Source organism: Kogia breviceps, chromosome 5, assembly GCF_026419965.1.
Source record: "Kogia breviceps isolate mKogBre1 chromosome 5, mKogBre1 haplotype 1, whole genome shotgun sequence".
Taxonomy (NCBI): domain Eukaryota; kingdom Metazoa; phylum Chordata; class Mammalia; order Artiodactyla; family Physeteridae; genus Kogia; species Kogia breviceps.
This window is the reverse complement of record NC_081314.1, coordinates 14,358,217-14,378,688: the sequence shown is the minus strand read 5'-3', so window position 1 is coordinate 14,378,688 and position 20,472 is coordinate 14,358,217. Positions and strand designations below refer to the sequence as shown.

General features: G+C 50.7%; 2 protein-coding genes across 2 annotated transcripts in view; one reads left to right on the top strand and one right to left on the bottom strand.

Annotated features, from left to right (window-relative positions):
• CLSTN2 (calsyntenin 2) overlaps positions 1–20,472 on the top strand; it is a 597,917-nt gene that overhangs the window by 73,751 nt on the left and 503,694 nt on the right. The window lies entirely within an intron of this gene.
• Positions 7,197–20,472, bottom strand: part of LOC136794300 (condensin complex subunit 3-like) — a 37,497-nt gene continuing 24,221 nt past the window's right edge. Inside the window, 3 exon segments of the mRNA XM_067035322.1 lie at positions 7,197–7,553; positions 7,555–7,728; positions 7,945–8,306. Coding sequence (XP_066891423.1) covers positions 7,197–7,553; positions 7,555–7,728; positions 7,945–8,306 — 893 coding nt within the window.

Genomic DNA, 20,472 nt, shown 5'->3' with positions numbered 1-20,472 from the left:
CATGGGTACATCTAGAGATTATCATACTAAGTGAAGTAAGTCAGACAGAGAAAGACAAATATATGATATCACTTATGTATGGAATCTAAAAAAAATGATACAAATGAACTTATTTACAAAACAGAAATAGACTCACAGACATAGAAAACAAACTATGGTTACCAAAAGGGAAAGAGGCAGGTAGGGGTAAATTAGGAAGTTGGGATTAACAGATACACACTACTATATAGAAAATAGATAAAAAAAACAAGACCTGCTGTATAGCACAGGGAACTACATTCAGTGCCTTGTAATAACCTATAAAGGAAAAAAATCTGAAAAAGAATATATATATTCATCTGAATCACTCTTCTGTACACCTGAAACTAACACAACATTGTAAATCAACTATACTTCAATTAAAAAAAAGAGAGGCCTTCCCTGGTGGCGCAGTGGTTGAGAGTCCGCCCGCCGATGCAGGGGACGCGGGTTCGTGCCCCGGTCTGGGAAGATCCCACATGCCGCGGAGCAGCTGGGCCCGTGAGCCATGGCCGCTGAGCCTGTGTGTCCGGAGCCTGTGCTCTGCAACGGGAGAGGCCACAACGGTGAGAGGCCCGCGTACCGCAAAAAAAAAAAAAAAAAAAGATAATACGTGGATGCCACCAGCCCAGGGCTTAGCACAGAGCGTTCATTACCTTCCTGGCCTGGCCCTTCCGATGACTCCCACAGGACCGTTTGGCTCTGGACGACGTGCCAGAATGTAACCCTGGTCCTTGCTAAACCCCTGGACCACTGGGCCCCTTTCCCTGGCCGCTGTTGCCCTCACACCAGGGTCTCATAGAGTCCCTGCAGGAAGAGTGAGTGTCTGGGGACGGGGGGGTTCTAAGTGCTGAGCCGAGGGCTCAGGTGGCCAGCGCAGTGGGGGGAGCCTGAGAGCGGGGGCTGTGAGGGAGAGGACCCCAGCTCTGGGATACAGAACCATCCTAGTCCGGAGAGTAAGGCCAGAGATGCCGCTGAGGAAGATGAGGGTCTGCAGTGCATCAGAGGAGGAGATCCGAGATGCCGCTTTCACTGCGGGTGTGCAGGAAGCCACTGAAGAAGGCAGAAGGAACCATGACAGGAGACTTGACGAGGCTCAGCACGGCGGAAGGTGCACGGGGAAGCTAGCCTGTCACATTGCCTGTATGCACCGCCCTGCACTAAGGATGCCGCTGTCTCCTGCTTCTTTGAAGCACAGAGCCTGTCCAGAGTGGGCGCTCAGAAAGCAAGCACTTGAAGAGACAGTGATGAGAGACGAGAGGGAGGAAGAGAGAGAAAAAAGGGAGAGAGCAATTGAGTGAGAAGGTCTGCTGCAAGCAAGCCAGGGAGTGGAGGGAGAAGAGATAAGAATGAAGTAAGTGGATCAGTAAGGACGTGCCAGAAAACAATGCAGACGTCTCTTTCTCTCTTAGGACAAGCGATCTGGAGACAGGCTGTCCAGAGCTTGAGGGATTCCTCAGCCATGCCACCAAGGTCCCCAGCGGTCTCTTACCCCCTTCAGCTGTTGGCCGTGTACTTGCTGTGCCCGGAGCCTCAGGGCTGCTGCAGCGGCCCCAGGTGTACCTCAGGGTTGGGAGGATTTGGGGGGACTGGGAAGCTGAAAGGAGAAAGGGTAGCCGGCTGCATGGGTCCATATTTTCAGGACAGTAAAAGCTTCCTCAGACACCCCAGCAGACGTCTGTCTCTAACTCATTGGGCAGAATCGTGTCTCATGACCACCTCCAGATGCAAGAAAGGCGAGTCATTAGCTTTCGCTGCCTCTGTGGTGAGGCAGGCGAGTCAGAAGGGTTGGAAACGGTGTGCGGTGAGTGACAGCCAGTGCCCTCGATCCCGCGGGCTTACCCCGGGTGACTGAGCGGCCGCAGACTGAACTAACCCAGCGAGGGAGGTCAGGAGGCGGGAGGCGCTTTAGAGGGAAGCCAGTGAGCCTGAAATTCCAAGGTGCATCTACACAGAAGCAGAGCTGGCCCTGGAAATGCGGTCTGGAGGTGGGGCCGGAGGGAGAGGCACGGAGGGTGGCCGTCACAGCTCCACAGCCGTGGGTGAATGTGTCCGCCGGGGAAAGAGTGCTGACCTGGTCCAGGCGGCAGGAGGGAGAGAAGCCAGGGGCTGTCAGGGCAGTGCATCTTGGTGGAGCCAAGGGAAGAGGGCCTGTCCAGTGGATGGATGGTCCAGGCACGGCTGTGGGAGGGGAACTGCCTCAGGAGAGCATCACTGGGGGGGAGCATGGTGGGCCCGGAGTCAGAAGGGAAACCAGTCACTTCAGGCAGCCTCTTTGGGAATTGATGAACCTAATTCTGGGTGAGGGAAAACAGTAGAAGGGGCTGCGACTCTGGGCCCCGGGGCTGAGGGCAGAATCGCAGGCTGTGCTAACCGGGGACCCAGCCCACGGCGTGTGCTGAGGTGATGGGAAAAGGCCGACGATTTCCGGTGGCTTTGAACGAGGGCTTAGTTTCTTTGCCCAGCTCTGTGTTTGGGCTTACGAGGATATGGAGGGCATCACTGAGTGTGGGAATAGAAAAGAAGTGCATGGAAACGGGTGGGTGATATGGAAACAAGGGCTTTGGGTGCCAACTATTGAAATGTCTTTTTTTTTTCTGAGGCTGCTGCAACCCAAATATATATAAACGACACATATGAACACACCGTGGCACGTCACAGACAATCTGATGCTTGGGTCTAAAGTTGTAATTTAAGGAAATTTAATTGCGAAACACTAAAAATAATCAGAAGCATAAATCGCGGAGCAAGCCTGTCATCATCACCAAGCTCAAAACTGTAACTGGAAAGAGTATGAGATGCTGTAGAAAATGGACCAGTTGGAAAAATAAGCTGAGTCTTCGCGATGCTCCCAGCCTGTGCTGGAGGTGGGGAGCAGGGTCCACGTGTGCCTGGAACGCCTGAATCACTGTAGTCTCCTTCTGGACTCGGGGCTGGAGCTCAGCCCTGGTCCACGTCTCCCTCCCTAAGTATATCTGTAGCTCCCAGGATGCAGACATTTATACCAGCCAGTGCCAGTCACCCCTTGCTCCTTCCACCAGCCTCCAGGACCAGCCAACGCTCTGCCCTTTTGCTGAGTGGGGAGCTGCTGCTTTCTCTCTGTTATCATGTCCCAGGTGCCCTTTCCCTTTCCGCAGCTGAGAGAACCATGGGTGCCCTTCTGTGTCATCAGGCATTGTCAGGGGTGGGGCTGTGACCAGGGCAGTTTTGCCTGGGGCAAAGGTGATGTTGAGACTGGGGAAAGTGACCCAAGAAGGCCATATTTGGGGAGGCATCTGTGCAGGGGGGGAGCCCTTTGGGGATCCAGGGCTTAAGGCGGTAGCATTGGGGGCCTGCGATGGCAGGGGGGATGCGGTTTTACATAGGGGTTCAGGATGGTCTCGGTGAGAAAGTGACATTGAGCAAAGATGTGAAGGAGGTGAGGAAGGGGAGGAGCGATGTGGATGAGGGGGAAGGGTATCCAGCCTATGGGACAGGCGGTATAAAGTCCACAGTAGGACATGTGCCTGGTGTGTGTCTGAGGGACAGTGAGGAGGCCACTGTGTCTGGAGGAGAGTGAAGGATGGGGGAAGAGAGGAGATGAGGTCAGAGGCCTGGCGGGGGTGGGCGGTGGGCTTCTGCAGGGCCTTGCAGACATTGTAGGGGCTTTGCGTTTTCCTCTGAGTGAGATGAGGGTCATTGCAGGAGTTTGAGTAGAGGAGAAACATGACCTGACTTAGATAATAAATGAGCGATTGGACTGCTGTATGTCAAAAATTGTGAAGAGTCCGTTTCCAAGCTAACAAATTCACCTGCCACGGTCTCATAGATGTTTGGCAGACACAAGCCTCCTGGTCAGAGATAAAGGATTTTATTACTCACAGGACACCAGGCAGCATAGCCCCTGCCTCTCGTTCACAACCATTCCCTGAGTTCTACTGGGGCCATTCGGAGCAGCCCAGGTGGATGCTATGCACACAGTGGGTCTGTGTCACTGCCGAGGAACCCTGGGCTTAGGAAACCACAGTCTTATAAGGGGCTATTGGCAAAGCTGCCCCAAGTTTGTCCTGGAGTAAGACAGCATCTTTATCATGTTGTTCAGGAGACAATCTGCCCTCTGCCCAGGAAGGAGATACTATCTCTACCCTCCGAATCTGTTTCTATAAATGTCCTTGAAAAGATAGTCCAGGACAAACACTGTCACAACACACGTGGAAATACCATGGAGAATTTCCACCTTCCCCAGCTATATAGTGACAATAAACTAAGTAGGAGGAGGTTGGAAAGCCAGAGGACCCATCAGGAGGATGTTGCAGTGACCTGAGAAAGAGATGATGGTGTTTGGACCGGGTCATAGCAGTGCAGGTTGTGGAAAATAAAATGTTTCCCCTGTGTAGAGCCACTCAGGGCATTCTGCCCTGGTCATGCAAGAGAAAGATCAGTCCTGCGTGCTTCCTGAAGCCCCAACTCATGATTATAGAAGAGAGACTGTGTGATAGTTAATTTTATGTTTCAATTTGGTGGGGCCACAGTGCCCAGATATTTAACCTGACATTATTCTGGATGTTTCTGTGGGGGTGTTTTTCGATGAGATTAACATTTAAGTTGGTGGACTTTGAGTAAAGCAGATTGCCCTCCTTAGTGTGGTGGGCCTCGTTCAATCAGTTGAAGACCTTCATAGAACAAAAGGGCAACCTCCCCTGAGCAAGAAGGAATTTTGCAGCGTGTGGCCTTCAAACTTGAACTGGCTTTTCCCTGGGACTCCAGCCTGCTAGCCTACCCTCCAGAGTTTGGACTTGCCAGCCTATATAATGTCATGAACCAGTTCTATCTATATCTATCTATCCATCTATCTATCTATCCACACACACACACACACATACACACATATCCTATTTGTTTGTGCTTCATCCTGCTTTTGGTGGGAGTCACTGAAGAGTTTAAAGTATTTAGAAGAAGGACATGCTTGGATTTATATATTAGAAGGATGCTGAGGAGGGCCAGATGGTGGGTTGGGAGACTGGGCGTTGGGGGACAGTTATATTTATCCAGGTAGGAAATGACAAATTTGGTGGCAGAAGTGGGGATGGAGAGGAGGTCTGGAGTGGGGAGATATTTAGCCAGAGGAACTAATAGGAATCAGAAGCCATTGCATGAGGGATGAAGGGGAAAGTCGAGGTGGGTCTAGTTCCTGGGTATGCTGGGGATGCCAGTACCTGATGGTACAGGAGAAGAATTGGGCTGGGGAAGTAGGTGATGAGTGTTCTGGGGGGCATGTCAAACTGTGCTCCCTTATCTTGAGGGAGGTGCCCAGGGAGCACAGATTGGGTAGATGTCACAACTTGAGGGGGGTTGAAACCCTGTGGAGTGCGTAGAGCTTGTCCCTGTTGTCCCCAGAGCATCATTCCCACGGAAAACCTGTCCGAGTGCCTTGCCCGGCATCGCCAGCCTAGGTCTTCACCCAGGGGCCCAACACAAAGAACGGGTTAATGCTGAGGGGGAAATTCACTACCAAAGGCGTTAAACGCCATCTGGTGCCAGACAAGTGAAACAAATGAAAGAAGACTCTGAGGGGACCCCTCCCTAGAGGGAGGCGGAGTCTTGCCTGTACTGGAGGGAGTAGGGGAGGGGCTTTCCTTGTGTGCCCACACGTGTACTCAGGTAGAACCCTTGCGCACGTACACCCATGCGTTTATGAATAATTGAATCTCCGTAAACCTGCCGTCAAGTAGCTCATTTTAGTTTCACAGACTGCCCCCGCTCTGTCCCCTGTGACGGCTGTCTTGTCCCCACTGACACATGAGGAGAGTGAGGGTCCTGGCCTGCAGACAGGCTCAGAGTGCTGCGAGGGAAGGAGAAAGGCAGTGGTTCTGGCCCAAGTCCTCCCCTTGGGTGCCATATGGGCCACATCCCACCCGGGATGGCAGGTCCAAGGCCAGCAGGCTCCAGGCTTTCCCTCCTCCCCCAGGGCTGGTTGGCCTCCGAGGCAGGACTCTGACACCAGAGTTTTAAGTGATCTGGCCGGGTGCATTATCTAAATTGTTATGTATCACCCCGCGTAATGGCAAAAGTAAAAACCGCTGTTAGCTCAGTGAATAAATCCTCGGTGTTGATCAGTCACCGCGTGGTGTCGTCTCTTTTAATAGGCGCTATTTACATGGGGACTTGGCAGCCTGCTCCATCGTCTAATTGCAGGTGGATAATGGATGCCGGTCTCTGCTGTGCCGTAAAAATGTAAACTATAAATGACTTAAATGCTCGTGTGCTCCCTTCTCTACCCAGCGCTCATTTCCACCTCGTATTTAGATACCGGGTGGAGAAGAAAAACTACTCTCCTGTGAGATAATAACTTTCAAGATGTGGGGCTCCCAGCTGGGGCTCCCAGCTTCTCCCAGTGCTTCCTGGAGCCGTAGTTTCCCTGGGTCTCTCTCCACGGGGGAAGCGTCGTTCTGAGTTAGGCAGACAGACCCCTGCCTCTTAAGTGCCATGATGTTATCGCATACTCTTAAGTACTCTGAGTTACTGGCCCTGTGCTCATTAATGCTCCTGTGGGCTGAAGGGATCGGAAGCTTCCAGAAGAGCTTAACTCCAGAGCCTTGCGAGGAAGTGGATTCTAAGGATGGGTGTGTGCTGATGATGGCTTGAAAGCAGGTCAGGAGAGCCAGGTCCACGCAAGTGACTCAGTGATGCAGTTTACCCGCGACCTTGCCAGGAGCCAGGCTTGTTTCACTCTACATTCAGCTCTGAGACACCTGCAGGCCCTGTTCTGTTAGAAAATTCCCCGTCAGGGGTGTGTACCTGATGTTCTAATAGGGGTTGGATGGGCTGTGTGTACATGAGTGTGGCTCTGTATGATGGGGCTAGTTTTTTTTTTTTTTTTTTTTTTTTTCATACAAGGGTAACTTTATTAAAGCAAAGAACTGAACATAATTTTTTTTTTTTTTTTTTTTTCCGGTATATGGGCCTCTCACTGTTGTGGCCTCTCCCGTTGCGGAGCACAGGCTCCGGACGCGCAGGCCCAGCGGCCACGGCTCACGGGCTTAGTTGCTCCGCGGCATGTGGGATCTTCCCGGACCAGGGCACGAACCCGTGTCTCCTGCATCGGCAGGCGGATTCTCAACCACTGCGCCACCAGGGAAGCCCTGAACATAATTTTAAAGGACATTTTTCAAAGGACTCCACCTCCATCATACCTTCTCCTAATTTTTATCTTCGCTGAGAAATTGTGCAAGGTTAAGTTGACTTTTCTCTAGTGCTGCTGTCTTGGCTCGTCTCATCTTCATTTCTGATTCTGGCTCTGCAACCTCACGATCCCTTTCAGAGTCAACCTCAGCCTCAACAGTGTGATGTCTCCCGTTCGTTCTAGCTGAAGCTACCACGCTTCTCCATCCTCTGTTGGTCTTTTGCCGAGTGGATTTCGTTCGGGATGCTTTTACATCCTTGACGGGAGTTATATATACTTCTTTATTCTTTTCATCTTCACTTTGAAAAACAGTTGTAGTTGTCTTGTCATCCTGTGCCATTACAGCTGGGTCACCGTGTTCTTTATTTCCTTTTTTCTAACTGAACCTTGATTTTCTCCAAAGCTCTCAGACATGTTCTATCTTTTACTTGCTCCAGAATCTCAGTCAATAGAACTCGAAGATCTTTAGCAAGACTGCTCCTGAGTTCTAAAGAACCCAAGGCTTTTGTATAGACCCGAATTTCTGGTGAATATGGACATGTTAGGATCTCATTGCAAATTTTTTTTTTTTTTTTCGGTATGCGGGCCTCTCACTGCCGCGGCCTCTCCCATTGCGGAGCACAGGCTCCGGACGCGCAGGCCTAGCGGCCATGGCTCACGGACTTAGTTGCTCCGCGGCATGTGGGATCTTCCCGGACCGGGGCACGAACCCGTGTCCCCTGCATCGGCAGGCGGACTCTCAACCACTGCGCCACCAGGGAAGCCTCATTGCAAATTTTTATAGCCAGATGGTCATGAACTGTTAAGGCCTGATAATCTTGGGAATTCTTGGCCTGAGGATTTGATCCACTTGGTCTTGTCAAATCTACAGGTAACTCAGCAACATTAGTGATGTCTATTTCAGCTAAAGGAGAAGATGCAGGGGCATTGGCCAGTGTTTGTAGAGTTGGAAGAAAGGCTTCTTCAAAACATTCCTGGTGAGTCCTGCTTGCATAAGCAAACATTGGGAAGAACACGCCTAGGCAATGTCGAAGTCGAACATCCTCTGCAGTCACAGGATTGTACTGTAACAAGACAAGACAAGAAAGAACCCTACTGCTAGTTTTTAATTCATGTTCCAGGAGCACTAAGGGAGTCCATGGAACTACTTTGGGATGATTTGAGGGGGTGCCATGAAGTCCCCTCTTTTTTTAAAAATTTTTTTTTTTATGGTACGCGGGCCTCTCACTGCCGTGGCCTCTCCCGTCGCGGAGCACAGGCTCCGGATGCGCAGGCTCAGCGGCCACGGCTCACGGGCCCAGCCGCTCCGTGGCATGTGGGATCTTCCCGGACCGGGGCACGAACCCGCGTCCCCTGCATCGGCAGGCGGACTCTCAACCACTGCGCCACCAGGGAAGCCCGAAGTCCCCTCTTTTTATGGGTCCAAACACTTCTACCCACATGCCACAGTACCGGCTATTCTACCCATAAGGGGTGCATTTCTTAGGGATTTAAGGCAAGAAGACCCCCCATTCATGTTCAGAATGGAGCCATTCTCCCTTGTTAATACATTAGTTCAGATTACAGTGTGGCGCCATTGAAGGTTAACCATGAAAAAAGGTTCATTCTCTTAAGTCTGTGAGTCTGTTTCTGTTTTGTAAATAAATTCATTTGTATCAGACTCACAGACCTAGAGAATGAACTTATGGCTACCAGGGGGGAAGGGTTGTGGGGAGGGATAGATTGGGAGTTTGGGATTGAAAAGTATACACAGTGCTATATTTAAAATAGATAACCAACAAGGACCTACTGTATGGCACAAGGAACTCTGCTCAGTATTCTGTCATAACCTAAATGGGAAAAGAATTTGAAAAAAATATAGATACATGTATATGTATAACTGAATCATTTTGCTGTACACCTGAAACTAACACAACATTGTTAATCAACTATATGCAAGTATAAAATAAAAATTTTAAAAAGAAGAAAAGAAAAAAGCCATTCAACACACTTCTGGGGGAGTAGCACAGAATCAGAGTGAGAGTGCAGTGCACCTAGCCTGGCAGCGGGCAGAGCACATGGTGCATGCCAAGCTGTCTTGATGGGTGAAAGTGGAAGATTATACCGGGAACTCCAGGCCCACTCCAGGGTAGAGGGGACCCTTGGAGGCAGTGGCAATGGGGCAGAGCCTGTGGCTGGGGTGCAGCCTGGATGCCCGAGATAAGAGAAGCATAGAGGTGCTGGAGGCCCCTGCCGCTCTGCTCATGCCTGGCCCCTCACTTTCCCAGGTGACTCTAGAAGGAGCCAGGCAGCCCGCTGGGTGAGCGGGGGAGAAGCACAGGCTGCAGAGGCCTGAGCCATCCCTGTGCAGGTGAGAGGCGCCTCCTACATGAATAATGCTTTGGCTCCTTGGTCTGCCTGACTGTGTCCACATGGCCTGCTGTGCTCCAGGCCATCCTCCTAGGGGGGCTCCTCTGCCCTGCTGCTTGAAGTCCTACCCAGCTCCTTAGCTGTACAAATACAAGTAAGGGTGGGGGAGGCCTCAATGGGATGATCAGCTTTTGTGGGTGGTTGGGTTGCTTCCCCTGAACTGATGTAATGGTCCATGTGTGATCTCTCAGCAAAAAGGGCTGAGTCAGCTCTCTTTTTTTGGTGTCCCACGGCATGCAGGATCTTAGTTCCCCAACTAGGGATCGAACCCGTGTCCCCTGCAGTGGAAGTGCAGAGTCTTAACCACTGGACAGCCAGGGAAGTCCCTCAGAGTCATTTCTAAGTAAGATTTTTTTAATAAATCAAGTGATTGAACGTGAGCAAGTCAAGAAGCATAATCAAAGAAATGCGACAGGATTTCTTGTGCCTTTTATAGATATTACAAAGCCCCACATGTTTGTGAAGCTCAGGTTGTCCTCGGGCCCAGGCCCCTCTGGTCGCATCAGAGCTGAATGGGGTGCAGGCTGCCCCTGTAGAGGACTGACAGTCGGGAGGGACAGACAGACAGGCAGAGTCAACACAGTGTCACAAGTAGGTGCCAGGACAGATCCATGTGTGATGTGCAGGTCCGCAGGAAAGAGAGATGAGCCCCACCTGGAGATGGAGGCAGGTGACCCAGGAGAGGTGCCAGGTGAGCAGAGAACCAGGGAAGCTGTGTGTGCAGAGGCCCGGACAGTGTGGCGGCATGGCAAATGCAGCTGTTCTGAGGCTGAAATGGACAGTAGGAGACACAGGGTGTCGGAGTGAGGCCGACAGTGAATCGGGCAAGGGCTGTTGGGTAACATTACTCCTTGACGTTCAGCCTGGAGGTTACGGGGAGTGCTGAGGGGCTTAAGCAGGGGAGTGACATCATTTCAGAAGGACACGTGGTGTTGCTGAGTAGAGAATGGGATGGAAGTGGTGGAGGCAGGTAGGTGTTACCTAACAGTGCCAGACCCTTGTAAAATAAGGCAAATGCGGGTGGTGACTTCTGGAATATTAGATGATTTTGTTGTTAATGTGATGCTTGGCCCCATGGGAGCTAGGTCATGGACCTCTGCAGACAGGCGCAGAAGTGGACCCTCTGAACAAGACATACGAAATGAAGAGCCCTCTTTCTATTGCATGGACCCTTCCCAGAGTTTGTGCCCTTAAGAACTCATCATGACGCCTCCAATATAGGAAAGGTGCTGGGTAGATGAGGAAGGTGTTGCAGGATTGGGAGTAAAAAGATTCAGCCTTCTACGGTGACCTCTGCCCTTCACTGGGAGATGTGTATCCTGGGAGGCCCCTCCCTCCTGGCATGCTGGTCATCCCGTCTTGGTCCCTGGACATCACCACTTGCCCAAAATCAATGGCTCAGTGAGCAGACACAGAATTGAATAGATCTCACCCCAAGGGGAAGGGAACCAGGCCCAGGACAGCAAGAGGAGAGATTGTCCTGCAGGTAGAAGTTACCTTCAGGGAGGTGGACCTCACAGAGAGTTACTGGTGCTGTTGTCCAGGCTTGTGATGCTGGTGGCAGGAATGGGGGGGAGGGGTGGCCCAGGAAATCGGTCCCTAAGAGGAATTCCAGACTGTGCCTAGAGTCACTGGGAGAAATGCACAATCTCAGAAGGGGTCTCTTGAAGAACCACCAGTTTGTGAGATAAATTTCTCGTATGGTTGTGAAAATGTCTTCTTTTATTCAAAAACTATTTATTGGACGCCTACTGTGTGCCATCTCTGCTAGGCATTGGGGGTCCACCGGTGACTATGGCAGACCCACCCTGGCCTTTCTGGAGTAACTGAGTGGTGGGAGAGATGGGGCACAAACAGATCCTACAAAAATGATTTAATTCCTACTGGGAATGACGGAGAAGTCCAGGGGCCCGTTATCTGTGAGTCTTCAGTTTCTGCCTCAATATGGCCAAGGCAGGGAATCAGGGGGTGGTGAGGAGGCTGGGGAGAACCCTGACAATTTGGCTTAGGACTGGTTCTGCTCCTGTAATGCAAATGCATTGAAGAGAGCAGGTAGAACTGTCTCAAACAGAGGAAACTTGGCATTGTTTTCTTGGGTCTGAAAGAAAAATTGCCATTTGGCCCTGGAGCAGCCCTTGCTTTCTCTGAGGCTGTGTCCCCATTTGTAATACGGAGAGCAGACTGGAAGGTCCTCCGAGGGTGGAGCTGCTCTGTGTCCCTGACACGCTGGGGCATTGGTCTCCCCAACTGGGGGCACCTCAAGCCCCCATTCCCTCAGCAGGTCCTGGGCCCGCATGCAGCGCCTCTGCACAGGCCAGCTCTGTGGAGGGTGCTGTCCTGCACCCAGCATCCCAGCCCTGGCTTCACAAGGCAGAGGAGACGCTGGTACAGCTTTCAGTGACGTGAGCTGAATCTGCTGCCCCGGGAGCTGCTCAAGCTGGGCGCCAGGGCGCCTTCATGGTGGCAGGTACCCCAGGGGAGCTCGGAGCTCTGACTCCTTGTTTACCAGGGAGCTCTCACTGGATGCTGTGTGTCTCACCCCTACCACCCCTACCCTGCTCCTCTCAGGCTCTGCTTCTTGGCAGGAGTCTGGTCCCAAGGGAAGAGAGCTCAGGCTAGAATCACTGAGCCTGAGTATTGCCTCCACCTGGCCCCAGACCTGGGGTTCTGGTTCCTGCTCCAGGACTCGGCGCTGCCCTCCTCCCGATCCACAGTAGCACAGAAGGTCCCATGGGGGACGGTGGGGGTTGGGGGCCATCAGCAGAGGTTAAGCTCTCAGCCTCTGAAGTCCCACTGCCTGTGTTTGAACCCCAGCTCCACTCACTGCAGAGTATAGCCAGTCTGGGTCTCAGTTTCCTCATCTGCAAAATGGGGATAAGGATGGATATCTACTGTGTAGAAGGTGAGGATTCAATGAGGGAGTTCATGTAAGGCTCTTAGCACACTTCCTGACGCAGCATTAGCGCTCATTACACTTTGTGGCTATTTACCAATAAGACATGTCAAGCCTGAGCATGGAGGTGGCAGCGTTCCACACGTGTACGTCCCACGGCACAGCGCACCCCCTGCCCGGGTGCCCACCCTTTGTCTTCCCCTGTGTCTGTCCCTCACGCATGTGGGCAGCCTGGGGGAGGGTGCCGTCCTCCCCCAGGGAGACCTGGACTGAGCCGCAGGCAGGGCCCACATTAGCCGCGTGTCCTTTTTCCCCATGAAGCGAGGTTCTCTTTTCCCTGGAGATCACTGAGGGGTTAAAGGACTTTTCTGCAGCCCTCTGGCAGCCGTGGCCTGGCCCCAGAGGATGTTTGCTCACTAGCAGATACCCTGTGGTTCAGGCAGCAGTCGGGCCTGGATCTCACCCACACCTCACACAGCTGGGTCTGTGTGATGGCTTCTCGTCCCAACAGGACTATTCGTTTTCAGTCTCATGGTGATACTGCGGGTAAAGGAGGCACAAGCTTTGCACATAGAGATGCACACAGACCCAAATCTCAGCTCTGTGGCCTCGAGGCAGTTACTTGGGCTTTCTGAGCCTCAGTTTTGTCATCTGTAAAATGGAGACGATAACCCTTACCTTGCAGGATTGTTTTCAGTCTCAAGATGCTACATATAAAGCATCTGGCACACGTCTGCTGCTCAATAAACAATAGTTGCCATTTTTGTTCAACGAATATACCCAATGCCAGGGATTTGGCCCTTTAGAATAAACTTTAGCGATCACTTACAAAATTATTTGAACTACACGAAGGAAATTAAGCTGGAACCATAGTCAACTGCTTGCATTTGGCAGATGAGAAATTAAGGACCACACAGGGTTGGTCCCCTGTCTAGGATCTCCCTGGTCGGGAACCTTGCTGTTTCTCACATTCTTTCCCTTCAGCTACGTCGTATTCTTTGTCAGTAAACAGGAACTTTGAAAGTGACCCCAATGTTGTTCCCCAAGTAGTTTTGTTTCCATTTACTACCTTGGGTACATTCAAATTTTTGGTGAGCAAAATTTTATTCATGGGGATGCTGACCCAAACTGAATCCGTGTCCAGCCAGTGGGAGGCCTTAAAACACACTCACAAAGATGGTGGGCGTGCAGAAAGAGGATTCACTTTTTTCCAGGTGTTTACTTTGTAAGGCGGAGGTCACGGTTTGGCTGCTGACCCTGTGCCTTCTCTGGCTGTGTGACCGTAACAAGGCACTCATCAGCTTCCCCATAAGAGGTGAAAACAAAGAAAGATCACAGCCATATAGGGGTTTTGTTATCCTTAATATCACAGATGGTTTTTTCTAATCTCCCACTGCTTCCCGATGGATGTTGGTGGGGGATGTCGAGGAGGGGTGAGCAAAGCCAGAGGAGGAGGAGAGAGCGATGAGGCCGAAGAGATGTCCGAGGAAGGTTTAAATGATGTGTGCGGTCCGACGTATGATGCGGCCCCCTCTGAGATCTTCAGTAATAGCCGTCTTGCTGGGTGTCCTACCTGAGGCTGGGTTTACTCTATCGGGGTAAGGATAGAGTTGAGTGTGGGATGGGCGCGGAGGCAGCTCACGGCTCGTGCAAGGAAATGCTGGATGGCTCAGGGCTGGGCGCTCATGGGAACGGGGGGAGGTACCCTGCGTGGAGTTACATGGGACTGAGGACAGTGACCCTGGCTGTTGTTGATAATAGTGAAAGGCATCCCTCCCCCTCTCCCTCCAGGTGGCCCAATCCTGCTTCCCGGAGGAGGAGTGATGGGTGGTGTTTGCGGGTCTACCTCTTCTGCAGCAGCTCCCCTCACCCCCTGCATCCCTCCCAGGGGGCTGGGAGGAGATCGAGTCCCTCATCCCACTGGAGAGGTGTTGATGAGCTCCTTTGAATGAATTCAAGCCTCAGCACTTTAGTATTTTTGACATGAGGATATATCGCTATGGCAAAATATTGGAGTTGGGAACTATTAAAGTGTTTTCTGAAGTCTGGCTGTGGACCGCAGATTTATAGGGAAGGGTTTTGTTGGGGGCGGTGGGGGGGAAGGTGTCAAGAGCATAAAAGCTGACCATACCCAATATCTTTCGCAGACAGAAATGATATTTCAGTAGGTAAAATAAATAGTATGTGGAAGTGCTTGCAAATACATCACCGCGCCCTTTATGTCCTGTGTGGGATTTGTGTGTGCAAAATGTGTCCCAAGGCTCAGAAAGCAGAAAAAACTAAAGAGACAAAGAAATTTGCCTTCCCATTAAAGGGCCATCTTTCCTCTGCTTCCTCTCCGTGTCACAGGGTGTTATGGGGCTTGGGGAATGGAAGGGCCGCTTGTCTCTTGTTGGCTTGGTCACCGGAATGGGGGTGCGGAGTGGCTGGAGTCGAAGTTCCGACCCCTCAGGGCCCAGAGGCCCCCCACTGCAAAGTGACACTCTGGGGCTGTGCAGGCTCAGTGTGAGACCTCTGTCCCCGAGGCCCTCCCGTCTCGGTTAGCTCTCACTGTCCCCTGCCAGGAACGGCGGGGAGCCAGAGCTGGCTCTTCGTCTTACAGATGGGCACCGGGGGGCCCCCAGAAGGGAGGGGAGACTCCTATCTCAGAGGCCTCCCCCACTCCACACTGCCCGTGCCTGGGGCGCCTCTCTGCCTGCCGGCTGAGAGCCCAGGTTCCTGAGCCAGAGGCGGGACAGTGACCTTGGGAGCCTCATCGCGCAGTGCCTGAGGGGGTAACCTCCCCCCAACCCTGCCCTGAACCGAGCTCTGGGGTTATTACCAATGGCATCACAGGGTAGATTTGGGTGGGGCTGGTGGTGAGACTTCCCCTTCCGCTGTGCATTTCAGGACAACCTGGAAAAATAAGTGGCGGTCCTTCTCCTGCAGTTGTCAGCCCAGAGGCTTCGCCAGAGCCCACGTGACTCGGCGGGCCGGGCGGAGGAGCCGGAGAGACGGCTTTGCCTGAGATGTAGTAGCGGGTTGACTGGTGTCCACAGAACCTCAGACGGTGGCCTTATTTGGAAATGGGATCTTTGCAGGTGTAACTGGTTAAGATGAGGTTCTACTGTGTTAAATTGGGGCCTAAATCCAACCACTGGCATCTTTATCAGGAGAGGAGAGGACACAGAGATGCAGGGGACGCAGCCCCAAGCCGAGAAGGCCAGGGGCCCCCAGAAGCTGGAAGCGGCAAGGAACGGCCCTTCCCTGGTGCCTTGAGAAGGAACATGGCCCTGGCGAATTTTGATTTGGGGTTTCTGGCGTCTCAAACAGTGAGAGAAGAAGTTTCTAGGCCACCCAGCGTGTGACGCTTCGTTCCTGCAGCCCCAGAATCTCAACAGGTTAGAGAGGGGTTGCTCCTGGATCTGCCTCTTTGAAGGGGGCATATGGGGTACGGGGATTTAGCCAAGGGGGTAGAGTTTGAGAAAATGAGAATGTTCCAAATTGGGTTTTCTGTCTCAGAAGCTGTGGTAGTCTGGGGTCTCCAGAGAAATAGACCCAATAGGATGTGTGTACACACACACACACACACACACACACACACGAAGATTTGTTTTGAGAAGTTGGCTCATACAAATACGGAGGCTGAGAAGTCCCACAATCTGCTGTTTGCAAGCTGGGGACCCAGGACAAGCTGGGGGTATAATTGACTCTGAGTCCGAAGGCCTGCGAATCTGGAGCTCAGAGAGCAGAAGACCTCTGTCCCAGCTCAAGCAACCAAGCAGGAAGAGACGAATCCCTCTTTTCTCTGCCTTTTTTGTTCTATTCAGGCCCTCAGCCAAGCGAACGATGCCCACTTGTGTTGGTGGGCAGACGGCTTCTCAGTCCACTGATTCAACGCTAATTTCATCTGGAGACACCTTCCTAGACACACTCAGAAATCAGGTTTTGCCAGCTCTCTGGGCACCCTGGGGTCCAGTCAAGCTGACACACAGAATTAGCCATCCCAGAAGCTACGGCTAAGAAGGGCATGGCCCCTGCAGAGTGAGTGGTGGAGCTTCCGTATTACATTTAAAAAGCCCCACTGGCTCGTACGGGGCAGGCTGTGCAGGAAGCCAAGGTCTTCTAAAACTGTGTGATGGGTTCAGTGGGTCACTTCCATATTCATGCTGTTTCGTCTTAAAATCGTTTCCATCTGCTCTTTTCTCTGCCTCTTCCCCAAACTCCCAGGATCTTGGACGTTCTCATTCCGAGACTCCAGCACATTCGAGGTTTCTCTCCCTCTGTCTGGAGTGAGAATGGAGGTGGTTTGCAGTAAATAGAGGAAGGACACAATTTTTGAAGAGAAATGAATTCTCTCCTTTGTTGTTTTTTTCCCCTGACTTTTTGCATTTTAAGTATGGCAGAAATAATGAGTTTTGTGATTCAAAGTCTGGTGTTCATATGGTAATGCGTGTGTCCTTAGCGTTCACAGTTGAATTTAGATCTGTAAAGGATCCCAGGGGAAAACAGAACACCGATGAGGATGTCAGGCCCACGTGTCAAGGCCTGTGCCCCACATGTTGACTTTTAACTTTATTGTTCAAAATTTGAAGTCATCCTCTTAAAAGCATTGCCAAGCCTTTAGAATACTCTTCTCCAACTATCTGACTCAATGAATTAAGAACTCGGTAGGGAACTTGGGCTTGGGGAATGTCTGCATGTAACAAATGCACACATGCAAAACACAGAGATGAGACGTGCTATATTTCAGATGTCTAAATATTGTAAATTTTGAAATTAAATTTCCCCCCGAGCTTTCACGTTTGTGTTATTTTCATCTCTGGTGCTGGGATCATTATCGATTGATTCTTCTAGGGTTCCTCCTTATTTCTGCTCCCCATCTACTGATTCCTCTGCATCACCTTGGTCAGTCTAACACTGAGATCTCCAAAGACTCAGGTTGGAGACCTCAGTGAATTTCCAAGTTGCCAGAATACAGCCGATAGAGTTCCTGAAGGCCAAGTTCAGAGAAGCCAAAGCTATTTCTGAGAGGTCAGAGCTTCAGCCGGTTCTCTTAGCATTTCGCCTTGGCTCTGCATTTTCTGTTTTTTGGTTCAGTGATGAAACACACTGTCCATCACTGCATGCGGCTGCGCTGAGAATTGTCAGGAGCTGTGTGCTGGCAAAAACCGCAGGATGCGAAGTCACCCTTTCCTGTCTGCAGGGCTTGCAAAGTGCCAGGCACATACTAGCTGCTTGACATACCCTATGCCTCGTCATCCTTTTGTGAAGTAGATAATATTATACCCATTATAGGGATGGAAATGAAGAGTTAGGTCACTTCCCCAGTGTTAGACCTCTGGTTAGAGGTAGAATACAAGCCCCAGGATGGCTGCCCACAGAGTCCCTGCTCTTTCTTCTTTCCCTGATACTGACTCTCTTGTTTTTGTTGGTTTGCTTGGGTTTTTTTAAATTAATTTTTTAATCGGGCTATAGTTGATTTACAATGTTGTGTTAGTTTCTGCTGCACAGCAAAGGGAATCAGCCATACATATATACATATCCACTCTCTTCTAGACTCCATTTCCATATAGGTCATGACAGAGCACTGAATACAGTTCCCTGTGCTATTCAGTAGGTTCTTATTAGTTATCTATTTTATATATATAGCGGTGTGTATATGTCAATCCCAATCTCCCAATTTATCCCTTCCCCCTTCCCTGCCCCCGGTAACCATAAGTTTGTTTTCTACATCTGTGACAATTTCTGTTTTGTAAATAGGTTCATTTGTACCAGTTTTTTAGATTCCATATATAAGGAATATCATCTGACATTTTGTCTTTCTCTGTCAGACTTACTTCACTCAGTATGACAATCTCTAGGCCCATCCATGTCGCTGCACATGACATTATTTGGTTCTTTTTTATGGCTGAGTAATATTCCATTGTATATATGTACTACATCTTCTTTATCCATTCCTCTGTTGATGGACATTTAGGCTGCTTTCATGTCCTGGCTATTGTAAATTGTGCTGCAATGAACATTGGGGTGCATATATCCTTCCGAATTATGGTTTTCTCCGGATATATGCCCAGGAGTGGGATTGCTGGATCATATGGTAGCTCTGTTTTTAGTTTTTTAAGGAACCTCCATACTGTTCTCCATAGTGTCTGTACCAATTTACATTCCCACCAACAGTGTAGGAGGGTTCTCTTTCCTCCACACTGTCTCCAGCATTTCTTGTTTGTAGATTTTTTGATGATGGCCATTCTGACTGGTGTGAGGTGAGACCTCATTGTAGTTTCCATTTGCATTGCTCCCTGATACGGACTCTTTAAAGCTGGGTGTATGCTGAACTGTATCATCAGGGAGCTAAGAAGTGGACAGAAGTGGGGAGTGCGGGTCACACTTGCAGCGTCCATTTTCCCTTTCTTCTAATGCGTACAGGAGGTCTCCTCTCACCAGACAGGCAGAAGACTCAGAGAACATGGGGCTGAGGGGTGGTGGAGACCTGGTACCCCACAGTCTCCCATTGAGGAAACAGCCCCAGGGTGGGAGGACACAGGACTAGTCAGGTACCTGACACCCAATGTTCTTTCCTACTCCTCTTCAGTCTTTTTACAAGAAAAATGGTCTTCTTCCCTCACTGGAGATGATGTAACTGAAATCTAAACTCCTGAATGCACTTTCGGAATTGTTCATTAAAAACGCGTGGCCAACAATATTTTCTCTAAGGACCCCAGATGGCAGATAAATGACATCTTCCGCCTTGACGTCCCCTCGGTGGCACATGATATTACAGCCAGAGAAAGAGGGTAAGGGCTCTGTGGCATAAATTAGGCTGAAGGAGGAGGAGCCCCGGTTGAATGGTGGGCACGTGTCCTTCCTTTTTCATGTCAGCCTTCTGTTGAGGAGACGTAAGCTTGACACTGCCTCTTCTAGCTTTTATTCATCTTGGAACATATTGACGGCACCATGTCAAAAGGCTAGGGTGCCCTTCTGCCAAAGACCTCAACAGCTACGCCTGATGTTTTTTTTAAGGGCCTCAAATAAGTCCAGGTAAAGGACTGGTATTCTTAGGAAGCCAGTGGGGGTGGGATGTGGTCATGCTTCGCCTCTGTTTCATTTTGCGATAAATCAAACCGATTTTTACACGTGGCACGTGGAGGGAAGACATTCTTGGACTAGGAAGATGGGCAGAGCCTTGTTTGGTCATTCTTGGCTATTTGCTAATGAGGAGTGACTTAACGTTTGTCAACGGGTTGGAGGAACGTAACCCCCATGTCCCTGGAGTGGTTGAGGTGTGGGCTGTCCGTGTCCTGGCGGCCACCCAGAAGGGTCCCGGGGAGGCATCCTTACTACTGCAACTCTTGCTGTCCCAAGTGAGGAGAATAATCGTTTGGATAAATGTTTGGAGATAGAGCAGGTATCCCTTGCTATCCAAAGTCTTGATGCTTTGCTCTCAACTTTCAGGAACCAAATTGATTCTGGGCTTCTCTATTTGGGAGAAACATCTGAGTGAATGGGTTTTGAAGATCGAGGGATATTTGTATAGTTTCCTTATTCCAGGCATCTCTTGACAACAAGGACGGCATACGTGAGTTGGAACTTGGTGTAATGGAGAGGACACACACTCAGAAGCTGTTTGTTAGATCTGGGTCTCTGCTGCTACAGTGAAACGGTGTGGTGTCATCCAAAGCTGACCTGGGGAAGAAATCAGGTGTCTGGCAGCTTGCATGATTTGAGATGTGCTGGGGAAGATTCCTATGTCTTCGAGTAATTCTGTGCTCAGACTGAATTATCCATCCAAAGTCACATGGTTAGTGAGAGACACAGCTGGCATTCAAATCAGGCAGTCTGGCTCTACTGTCTGTGCCTGCAGCCACTGCACAATTGACTGGGGATCTTGGGTGAGTCCCTCCTCTTTCTGGACTTCAGGACCCCTCTGTAAAATGGGGAGGTTAGACTCCAGGACCTTCAAACCGCTCAGCTGTCCAGGCACTCTCTAGCCTAGGGGATACTGGGGCAC